Genomic DNA, 12,451 nt, shown 5'->3' with positions numbered 1-12,451 from the left:
GAAAAAAATATGGAATAACAACTGTTAAGAAGCTGCTGCAGTTTAGGGAGTCAAATGGCTCGTACCAGGAAAACAGCTCTCAGAGAAGCTCTGACATTTGAAAAGGACATTCAAGGCTCACGTTTCTTATTCTTACAATGGCTGGCCCTGCGTAAAACCTTGCATCTTTGCTGTTCATTGAGACATCTTCAATTTTTTTCCCTAAAAATTATATTAATGAACAAATATATATACATAGCGCATATTTAAGGAACTGTATAGGGAACAATATGGTAAAGAATTCCACAGAGGCTCCCTGCCAAATGTCTGTTGTGATAAGCTTGCCTTTTAATGGCAGAAGGTTGGACACAATGTTCTCTAAATGATCCATTAAAGCTGCTTCACTTGTCCTCCAGACTGAGTTTCTGGAGAATGACAATAAGATTATATCCATTTTGGAGAGAGGAGGAAAAAGAGAAGAAAACACAAAGCTCAACTCTGTCCCCTCTCTGGCCCGGTGCTCTCACAGAGCCAGCCTCCTAGGTATTCCTATTTGTGAGAAATAAAAGCTAATATTAAACAATTGCACATACCTTATTTGTTGCATCAATAAATTTGACTCCCTTGTAAGAGACAGATAGGACAATGGTTGGTACTTTCTTCATTTGTTCTGTAGACTTCTGAAACCAAAATGAAGATGTTGTTAGAGTTGTGTTGCGTTGCAAGAACAGTGCTCTTTCTCTTCTGCTTCTGACAAAATACCTCAGTTAAACAAAAGGTACTTATCCAAATATTTGACTTTTTCTTAAGCTGACTGTGCTCTGGGCTTTGGAAATAGCTGCCTTGTAGTTACAAAACTAAAAAGAGCTTTACAGTTTGTTGCAAGGACGATAATAATTCTCCTTTTTCCTAGCACAATGGGAAGAGAACGATGTAAGTTTGCCAGGCTTACAAAAAGGACAGTCATGCAATCAGTGGTTTCCCAAAACGTGCGTGTTTAAGACATCTATCTGATATGCCCCATTCATCGTGGCCTCACCTCCTCCTCTCTTCCTGCCCTTCCCAGCTGTAAAAACCAACAGTGCGGTACTTCTCGTAGTACTGCTCCTTTGCTGCAATTAGTTGCTATTTAAAAATATTTCACTCTCTTGTCTTCTTGCAGTCGTATTTGTGACATAAGGTGTGGCTGCAGCCTACTAGTGCTATGCTACTTCTGTGTGCCTTCAATGTGATGCACACAGCAAAGATATTTCCTGCTGGACAGACTGGCCAAGTATCTGGGATAGGTTTAAGTCTTCTGCAGAAAACCGGTTGATTAGTTCACAGATTAAATTCACTAAAAAAATAAAAACAAAGAAAAAATGGCGTAATAGTTTATAGCTGATTTAGAATCCTTTTAAGGTGGAAGGCAAAGACGGACAAGACTACTTCAGAGAAATAATGTAGATAAAGTTTAGAGAACACTCGCTCATGGTTGTATCTGGAAGCAATCATAGAGATCAAGCAAACATATTCTTGAGAGGAAAGAGTAAGTTCAGCTACAGTTAAAGATGAAGAAATATCAGCACATGGAATGAGAGTGGAAACGCATTGAAAGGTCTAGAATTGGCACCTGGAAAGATCATTAGAGCAGCTGAACAAAAGTAGCAGTGGTGGTTTTGAATTCTTCAAGAAAAATAAAACAGCACAGATGTAAGCTTGAAAACACAGACAGTATCTGAAAAAAAAACCTGTTTGAAAAATAGGTGATGGTAACACTAGAGAGCAAAACAAAGAAAAGCTGAAAAGAAAAAACACCTGTAATCGTCCCCTTATCAGATCTCCTTCCTTCCAGAATCAAATGAGACTCCATTTTTGTCAGCATAATATTCAAAGCTACAGATCCAGCTACATTCTGCAATTAGTGTCCTGTGCCATGAAGGCTAAAACCTCTAATTAAAGTCTCAAGGTGAGCCCCACCCATCCGTGTAATGGAGAGGACTGTTGCACCTCTCAATATCAAATGACAAGAGACTCAGGATGACAATCAAGCGTCAATTTATCCTGGAGAAAGCTTCTTTCACCCAGAAGATTGGGCACTTTTAAAAAATAAAAGTTTAAATGATAAAACACCTTGAAGAATCTAACAAAATCTGAAGGAAGACACCAATATGATTTGCAGGTCTCTGAACTGAGAGGAGAAAGGAATAGTATCCCTGCCAAAAGCACAGTAAGTATGTACCTCTGTGCGTGTGTGTCTGTGTGTGTGTGTCTCCATAACAGATCTCAAATAAGCCTTTTCATAGAACTCAATTTCAATGCACAGAAAGCACGATGGTGACTGTACGGAAGCAGCAGTACATACATCTATCAGAATAACAAGCAATATACCCCGCATATGCTCATATCCAGACAAAATATTTGCAATATGACAACATCACTTTAATCACCTGGCAACCCAGCAATCATCCAACTTTTCTCCTTTCTTCCTATCCCGACAGCTACTCTCAGGAGCTCTTTGTCTCCCATTTTGATTATTGTAATTATCTCCTTCCTCGCCTCCTTAGCAGCAAAATTCCTCTTCTCCTCCAACACGCTATCCAAACACGGCTACTGAGTTAATTTATTTTAGCTTTTTGGTCTAATTTGCACTATCTTCCATTTGCCATGAAGGTGAAGCTTCCTGTTGGCAAGGCCACGTTTGTACTAACCATCTGGGAGTCCTCTTTCATCTAGACCAGTAGTTTGTAATTTAATCATCTTTCCTATCTGCTCCACATTCACCTGGGTTTGTCTAGAGCAGACCAGATCTTTAGCATTTAATCGAGGCCGTGAACTGTCAGAAGACTGCATCTGAGTCAAACAGCACATCGAGATACTATTAAATTATATCTGGCAAATTAGGAAATGAATCAGAGACTGATGGCCATTTGTAATTTATTAAGCCAAACTGCCTCAGCTGGTAAGGAGCAGTGGATGTCCCTCATCAGCTTGCAAACGATACAAGCCCCAGGATTTGCGCAAAGGTGTTCTGGAAGACTGTAGTCCAGTGGAGAAACACGTACCCCCATTGGAACAAACAGCTGGGCAGTGAAATAACATCCTTGGTTATTATGACAGTGCTATCAAGAAAAACACACAGCTCTACTCCCCCCCACTCGACTCCCAGTGATGCAGTAACTGAAGTCCACCATATAATTATTACTCCCAAGCAGTTTCCACATTTCAACAGTTTTGAGTTGTCATGGTGAGCTCATACTATTTGCTTATTGCTCCTTCCTTTTTAACGGAGGAGGTGGCTGCCAGGATGTGTAACGTGAGTTTTCAGAGATACAATATGAATACCACTCGCTCAGGCACAGTAACTGCTTTGGCTCTAAATTCTAGGACGTTGAGATGAAGTCCTGCAGCTTTCATGGTCAGACATTTCACACCTCTGTGCGGGCCAAGTGGGCATCTCTGCCTGTGCCTGTGCCCAGAATCTGAGAAGGTGGTGGGACACAGGAGTCAGTATTCCCTTTCCTTGGGCTTTTCAGGTTCTAGCCACCGTATCAACTCTGTGAGGACATGATGAGATGACAAAATATTCTTGTCCATCTGGTGCCTCTATGGGAAGCATATGGACCCGAGCCCAAAGTTATAGGAGCCACAGCTGAAGGTTGGCATTGGATGTCATGTGCATGCTGACATACGGTCTAACGCTCCAAGGCATTTTCATACCATGGTAGCAGGATTAGATTTTATCTCATGTAGAAGCAATCACAGTGACAGAACTCTCTCTTTGGGCAAGTCCTCACTAGCCTGGAACTGGTCATAGTTCCTATAAACTCCATCGTTTGTGACTGCAACTTTGGCTCTTTGTTTTAATACTCTTTTTTTTTAGAAGAATCTTCTGGATGCACAGCAAGCGTATTCCAGGCTTGTTGCCACTGCCTGTCTCCGATCAGCTGGTCATCTACATAAGGACAGATGTGTAAGCCCTGCCTCCTCAGGTGCGCTGCTCCTGCAGCGAGGAGCCTTCATGCTGCAGACTCCGCGTGCCAGAGAGACTGAGCTTCGCTCCCACTTCTGAAATGCCTCCTACGGAACAGGTAGATGACTACGGGGAAGAAGGCCATGTGTAACTCAAGAACCATGCAGCAGGCCTGACTGCAGACACGGGAAGATGAAAGAAAGCATCACCATCCTAAGTTTGATGTGACATATGTTCAGCTTCCCCAGACCCCGCCAAAGACATACAGCCTCTTTTCCTTCAGAATAAAGAATAACAGGACCAACACCCTCTCCTGTATTTTGAAGCTGCTGCATCCCCTCAGCACCCAGAATGGAGATCTGTCCAATGGAAGGCATCTTCTGCATAACTACCTAGTTATTACAGTGCTTGCTTTTACAATAAAGGTCTGGATTTAAGACCCTTCTGAATTTGCATCTGCTGTTAACGCAGGACAGCGCCAAAGCCCTCAATAGTCTTGGACAGGGCTGCTCCCAATTCCTCCTCTTGAAACTGCTCATAAAGGGGTGCAAGAGCAGTGGTGCCAGAGGGAGAGACTGAGAGAGCAAGCATGCTTCTGATCTTGTTTATGAATTGTCTCTAATTTCACTGAAAAAAAACCCATACTCACAAGCAGACTCTAAACAGATTTCCACAGTATCGGACTACAAATTGTCTTAAGTGGGTAAAGCATTTTGATTTTGACTTAAAGGCTGTGCAGAACTGCTAGACATTTATTTAGAATATAAACTAGAATCCAACTAATTTGAGATCCTCCCAGCCAGTGTACCAAGATAATTAACGATGACTTAAGAGGCAGAGGACTTTGTTCTATGAATAAAGCAATATAAACCAGCTGTTTATTTTTAAAAAGCAAATACACGCAAGTACAAAACCTATAACCCTAAAGGGCCTTTAAGCCTTTTGAGACAGGATTGTACTGCAATACCTTGTTCCGTGCAGAACAGAGAGCACTAATCCAACACTTTTGAATACTCCTGAAGTGTACAAAACACAGTATCTCTGTGCACATACACACACCAAAGCAGCTGAATCAGAAATTCAGGAGCACTGTAGAGTGGCATCCGAGTAAGATGCTCACACATTCACTGGATATACTGTAGCACATGGTGTAATCCAGCCCACTCTCAAAATGCTTTCTTCTTGTCTATTTATTTTCTGCCAAGAGGAATCGGGATACAGTGGTACTTCTACTTTGCCACGTTGACCACTTTCATGTACTTATATATACGTTTACAACTGGATTACTCTGCTTTCATAGAGTGGCCAAAATGAAACCATGTTCATTTTTTAGGTTTTACTGCATATGTAATTATACTCGCTCTTGCAAATACACAGTAAAAAGGCATTATTCAACTATGCCAAGTCACTAACAATTCCATACATAGATTTCGAGTACAAGTTTATGAGCCTGTAAAATCTTAAGATTTCATCTTGGCTTTTTACTTTTGCAAACGAATCTGCTAATTCTGTCCTATATTGTTTTTTAATAGCTATCTCAGGACTGTAGCTGGCAATTTTACTATTCACTTATGTACTGGAATCCACTTCACTAAGAGAATACGAACATTTTCCCATACTGGTAGCAACTGTTAATTCCAAATGGCATCAAACTGCACATTTCAAAATATGTATTGGTACCACCTACTATCATACCCATAAGTCTTCTACTTATTTAAGGCTTATGAAGCCTTATTAAATAGTTCCTTTCGAGTGAATCACTTTGACAATATCATGCAGGAGATGAAATTGAAATAAAAAGTAAAAGTTCACATTTGACCGGTCAGTTTTGAAGCCGATTTTGAAGCTACAATCTGCCTTATAACAAATATTTACTGACTTCTCTCAGTCCAAAAAGCTTAAAAATGCATCACTGACATAATTTAACACCTCTTGGAATAAGATAGCATCTGTAATCCCTGTGGTACAAAACTGTTTACTTCTCTACAATTAGTGGATGCCTCCAAGCTACATCATTAATATGAACATTGCACTGGGGATGCACCTGCAACTCATCTACTCGAGAATAAGAGGTTTTTGCTTTTGCAATATCTGTACAGACTCATCTGCTGCTGAAAAGGCAGCGCATCCCTCCTGCACCTTGGATTCCTTTCAGCCACAGCGTTCAAGGACAAACAATCCTCTGAAGAACATGGGAGGGCATGATGTGGATGTGCATAAGGACTGAACATCTTTAAGACCTCCCACCACTTCTTTTTGCCTTTTGAGTAATATCCACACGCCTGTGCCACTGCAGACCCTCCCAAAGCAGTGGCCACATGAGAGGGACAGAGCTACAAGTCCCAAGAGAACAGAGACCGAAGAAAGTAAATTCTCAAATACAGTATTTGATCCTGACATGGTATTTGCCTGGCTAGTTTCACTAGGGAGCCCAATGGAGGACACTTCTACTTTTGGGGGAGAATAAAATGGAGATTGGCAAGTAGAAAGGGATTAGCAGAAAGATGGAGACTGCCATCTATATCCAGGTCCTCCTTCTTCATGTAAGAAGGAACCAGGAAGGCATGCCCCAGACCCTGTCTATTTCCAGTGAGAGAGTCAACTGCTTCATCTTCACCTTCCTCCCCAGAGCCAAGTAGATTTTGCAACAATTCCAACTTTGACATTTTGGTCTGAAGTCAGCAGGATATTTAAACATTTGCTTTGTGAACAGAATTATGTTGCTGGTTCCCCAGAACTTTGACGTGAAATGCAAGAACCTTTTTTCTAACAAGAAAGCCTTTAAGCAAGACCCATACTATTCAAGAAGGTGGTAGGATCCAAGAAAAAAAAAAAATCTAAGTTCCCTATTGCTGCAGTAAATATCTGATTGGTTCAGACGGTGCAATTGGTGTATGCAACATTAGTGATCTAACATTACTGCAAGGAAAGAGTTTACCTTGCTGCTGTGCTCGTGCCAGTAAGTATAAAACTGTCCCCTTCCTATCTGGTCAAGGAATTCAGATGTGTAAATGCCAGATGGAGTCTACTGTAGAGAACAAGTTTCTTCCTACCTCCAATTGAACTTTATTCCTTCTCTTTATTTTTATGTAAACACATGTTATTCTCGCTTCGTGTTCCTATGGTGATTTGAAGTGAAGGCAGTAATCTGATTGAAAACACAACTTGTAGTACTTCCTATCCCACGCTGAGAAAGATGAAAGTTCGTTAGTTCTTGAAGGCATCTCTCAAATATAATTAATAAAACTATTCTGGCCAGGACAGCAAGATTTAATCTCCAAGTAGCAAAGGTCAGTTTACAGCAGGTGGGGAATGGAGATAAGGAGACAGTGCTGTCGACTGCAGAGGGAGCTTGTGAGAGAAAATAGCTGGAAACAAATAGGAAACCATAAAATATAAATCCATCCTTGGAGCGCAAAAGCGTGAATGGAAAAATAAAGTATAATCCCTCTAACGGGCCCAGTTCTGGCCAAATATCCATAATTTTGGACAGCTGCAAGAGTCTGCAATTTGGGTGGGAACAAAAAGCATGTATAACCTTGACCCTCGTGCTGAGCACAATCTATTGCATCTGCATGATTTTCCCCAAACAAATCCATCATCTGCCCTGCTGGAGCACACTGCTGTGAAACACAGTGCATAGCCAAGAAGAGTTATTAAGAGAGAGGTTCCCAGGTTTTTCTTTTGTTTGTTTGTTTTGGGTTTTTTTTGTTTGTTTGTTTGTTTTGCATTATAGAAGATTTAGGATGTCCCTTCACTCTTAAGCTATAAGAGAAGGAGGCTGTTGTAAGCCCCTCTGTGGAGAGAGGCGAGGGATATCTGCATGACACTTCTCTTGAGAACCAAAAGCATCAATTGCAGTAACTGAAAGCACAGGAGGCATCTGCAACTAACAGGAGGGATCTGCAGTCAGCAAACATGTCATTTTTGTTGTTTCTCTGTATCTATGAATGATTAAGGAAGATCAAGACACTTTTTTCCACTGATAGGCTTCTTTCGTCCTTGTGCATCTGCCGACTGGAAGGCATCCAGTAAATATCAACACTTTTTTGATCAGCATTAGTTTAAGGATGGAGAAGCTAAAGCCACATTGGCAGAAAAATTAGGTACCTAATTTTCAGACATTCTCCTTAAAAAACCACTATGCGGCTGACTCCAGAAAGATTAAAAAAATGCGGGGAAGAACCTCAACGTGGTACAAGGTTATATGTGACGTACTCCCATCTCACATATTTCAGATTGCAGCGTGCTGCAGATTTGAAATATATAAATGGAAAAAATCCCTAAAATTAAGAAATGTTGCTCTATAACGTTAGTACAACTCTATGTAAAAATCCTACTGACTCAAAAGACACTGGACAAGTGGACAGAATTCAGTACCTGAGAAGCAGTCAAAAAAATAAGTGAAAAGACAGATATATTAAGTGAAATGTCCTTTTCAGTACATTTAAAGTCAAGTGTGACTATAAAAGAAGCCACATCTTCAGTGACAACCCAGTGGTACTTAAATATGATAATGAACATCACAGCAAAATTTCAGGATGATTTAGGACTACCTGGACTCCCAATTCATAGACACCAACTTTTAGAATACAATCAAAGGAGAAAGTTTTGGAAAAAGATACATTTTCTCACTGGGAAACTTAGACTAAAATAATAATCTGTTCCCATTAAGTCAATGTTTTTTGCTTCTGACTTGAACAGGAATATGATTAAAAAGACTACATGTAAAGAATAGATGAAATCCTCTTTGCAACAAAACCCCCTCAAACCAGAAAAAAACACATTGTTGCAGCACAATGGTTTCAAAGCAGAATGTGAAAAATAAATGTATATAAACCCCATCACTGTATTATCTAAGTGCCCTGTATGGCACTACAGACTACTGGTGCAACTCAAATTTTTATATAAAAATTGTATTTAAAATTAAGTTTGGTTACAAACATTTCTTCAGGTATATAATTTAAATTTGCCAAACTTATTACTTAAAAAAATTCTTAAAATGGCTATAAATTATTTATAGTGACTTTTTTTGATGTTAAGCTTCCTAGTTCAGTCAAATAACTTACTGAAGTTGTCATATGCTCCTGTATTGTCAAATCCTGCCCTAAGATCTGCACAGGCATATGCCTAAAAAATTGAGCTGCTAAATCTGGCGGTTTGAAAACTGGATTGGAAGATGGTATGCTTGCAGCCTCACTGTTCTGGTTTGAGGACCCCCAGGACACGTGTATGTGACTGTAGATCCCTCTGTTAAGTTATTGGGGTTTTTTTTTTTTTAGAGGAGTTTAAGCCCAGGTAAGGAATGATTAGCATGTAATTAGCTGAAAAGCCACAGATCTTCGGGCAATCTAGCGAGTGTGAATTACTGCCAGCCCTTAGCTAAAACAGCTTGTACAAAAGTCTGTGTGCTGCAGATAAGTGACCTATAGGAAATGGTTTTTTGATTGCATGAATTTTACACATCTTCCAGCTTTCTAATTGATCCAAACGCTACGTCTAGTGCTCAGAAGCATCTTGCATAAAAGACTTCTGATGCACAGAATTAAGGATTTCACTCGTTCATCTATGGTAGATCACCAAACAATTATATTCTTCACTAATGAATCATGCCAGACTGCGATACGTTTGTCATCTCTATGAACAGGTGCGCTCTCAGTACAGCTACAATCGGGAATAAATCGTGTAGCTGGCCTGTGGCTTGTTATGAGTTTCCAGCAGCAGTATGTTTGTTGGAGACAGACTGAGCCTCACTGTAATTTTCTACAAACCAGTATCAGGCCAAAGAGCCACAGGAAAACATATTCTTACCAGTTTGAAGGAAACCTAACTGCTCGTCCACCATCAGGTGAAACTGAATTGGTTCCCGTTTCATCCTTCAATCAATAAGCATGTAACTCACAATAAATGGGAATACTCATGCGAGTAAAGGCACCTATAGGATTATGTGACTGTAGGATTAGACCATACGTGAAAAACAATGGTTTTGGTAACACATTAATATATTTACTAGTTCCTATTATCACATAGTAAATTCAATCTAGATTATCATCTATGCGCTATGAATTCTGTTTATAAAAGCAAAGCGATATGGGCTTTGCTTTTCTAAGGGCACAATTAAAGAATGTAGGAAGTACTTTGAAACAGACTCGAAGATTCAAGAGAAAACAAAGTACGCGTTTGCTTTTTCTTTCTTAGATACAACATGCAAAATAAAATCTACCTTTAAATTTTGGTATTACTTGAAACGAAGATAAAAGGCAGGACAGAATTCCTACTGAATGCCAATGTAAACACAAAGGCAAAGGAAAACACATGAGTAACAGAACATCATAAAAGCAAAAAGGGCACACTACAAGTAATCACTGGCCAATATTATTTAATATTATGACGACAGAGAAAGGAGTAGGTTTACTAACTTACCCTCATTTTCGCACACGCATCCTGTGTCGACTCTGTGCCTCTTAACTCTTTTACCAGCATAGAACCTAAATACTAAAATAAAAATCCATTAAACTTCATTTAACTAAAATTCCAGAACAGAAAAACAGCTGCAGAAATGCACTAAAGATGCCTAAAAAAAAATAGTGGTAGCAGTCAACTTAATATACGGTTTAGAGGTTGTTTTTTTTTTTTTTTAAACTCTGTAGTTCTCTGATAAATCATTTAAACCAGTGTGTGAATCAACCCATGAAACAGGAATGCACAGCAACAAGTGTAATGAAGCCCTTGAAACGGTAACTGAAAGTCTGCTAGCTTACCACCTTAGTCACTCAAACAACAAACAAATACTACAGATTCCGTCTTAAAAATGCCATTTGATTAAAAAAAAAAAAAAGCAGAATCTGCTTTTTCTTCAGCCGCCATCTGCCAAGCTCATATTGCTATGTGTGCAGTCCCGTGGACGTGAAGGCCAGCAGCGATGTTAACCTCCGTGTACTCAATCTGTAACTAATTTACGTGCAAACAGCAGAGCCTGATGTCAGCAAACAGAGAAAACAGAACTGAACTGAAAACTAGTTTAAACCGTTATTTCTTCCTAAGAAAAGGAAGAAACCATTATTTTGAAGCCTTTGCTGATGTGAAGGAGGGCTGGGTGAGAGGAAGCAGCAGGGTGCTGGTGCTGGGTCCCGGCTCAGCTCGCTGAAAGCCACCATGCTCTCCAAGGAACCTGCTCCTCTCCAAGGGTTTGCAAGGCAGCAAGTGCCCCACTGACACGTCCCCTTTCCTACCTGCCTCTTCCTCACTATGTCACTTGCTGGCATGTGCAGTTTAAGCCCTCCCCCGACAGCAGGCTCTGCTCCTCTGGGGTCTCAGCACCTCTCTACACCACATCTGATGCTCCTCCAGGGATGGAGTTGGCCGCATCACCCCTGCTGTTCTCGCCGAGCAGCGAGCTGTCTTGTTCCTGCTAACAGGGCTGTGCGAGAGCCATGCTCTGCATTTCTCCCACAGATGCTACAGGCGTGTGCCTTTGTGGATGTGCACATGTTCATACAGCTCTCTGCGAACAGAGTGTTTCTGTATGGTGTCACATGCAAGTCTGGCTTAACCGGGGAAAGAGGACAGCAAGCCACTCCTCTTCTTCTCCTCCCCAGGCACAGAGATGTCTATCTTTGCACTCTCATGGCAGCACAATGCCATGGCTTCTCTTAAGTCTTCAGCCACGGCAATCATGGAATTTTCAGAGTTGGAAGGGACCTCTAGAGATCATCTAGTCCAACTCCCCTGCTAAAGCAGGATTGCCCAGAGCACATTACTCAGGACTGCAGCCAGGCAGGTCTTGAAAACCTCCAGAGAAGGGGACTCCACAGCCTCCCTGGGCAGCCTGTGCCAGTGCTCTGTCACCCTAACCATAAAGAAGTTTTTTCTTGTGTTTGAATGGAACTTCCTATGTTCCAACTTGTGCCCATTGCCCCTCATCCTGTCACTGGGAACCACTGCAAAAAGTCTGGCTCGATCCTCCTTCAACCTACCATTTAAATATTTATAAGCAATAATAAAGTCTCCCCTCAGCGAGAGCGAGGTTGAGTCCTAAGTGAGCAGCATGGTAGAGCTGAAGAGAAGACATGCCACTGGTGAGAACGGGGCAGGTGAGCTGCAGGAGGAGAGACAGCACCATGGGCAGGAGCCTCTTCCCAGAGGATGGTACAGCAGTCAATCAGCGCTGCCCGACCCCTTTTCATTCTACCACACTCACCCCCCCTTGGAAACAGCCTAAGCTGACCAAACCAGACAGCAAACTAGCTTCACCTTAAAGAAGAACCTATCAAAAATAACTTCAGTTACAGCTGAGCGCAAGCTGGAACTGAACAGAAAGCGTACTGGTTCAACTCTCCGGTCTCCTGACCTAAACTAAGATATTTTCTTTAGAGGTTTCACTTCTCACTGTGTACTGCAGGAGTCTCTGACCTGCAAGAAAATGCATTAATATTTCAAACGTAGGCAGTAGCCAACACGGTAATTAGGGAGAAACATTTTACAGGGCATTATAAATGGAAGGGTGAGCAACACCAACAC

At 41.1% G+C, this 12,451-nt stretch overlaps 1 protein-coding gene across 1 annotated transcript in view; it reads right to left on the bottom strand.

The window, feature by feature from the left end:
- Window positions 1–12,451, bottom strand: part of ANKS1B (ankyrin repeat and sterile alpha motif domain containing 1B) — a 456,808-nt gene that overhangs the window by 13,633 nt on the left and 430,724 nt on the right. The window contains exons 23-24 of the mRNA XM_009882636.1: window positions 10,355–10,426; window positions 573–659 (exon numbers count right to left, since the gene is read on the bottom strand). Coding sequence (XP_009880938.1) covers window positions 573–659; window positions 10,355–10,426 — 159 coding nt within the window. The remainder of the gene's footprint in view (window positions 1–572; window positions 660–10,354; window positions 10,427–12,451) is intronic.

The sequence above is a fragment of the Charadrius vociferus genome, unplaced genomic scaffold, assembly GCF_000708025.1.
Source record: "Charadrius vociferus isolate BGI_N301 unplaced genomic scaffold, ASM70802v2 scaffold72, whole genome shotgun sequence".
NCBI classification, from domain to species: Eukaryota; Metazoa; Chordata; class Aves; order Charadriiformes; family Charadriidae; genus Charadrius; species Charadrius vociferus.
This window is presented reverse-complemented; position numbering and strand designations above follow the sequence as displayed.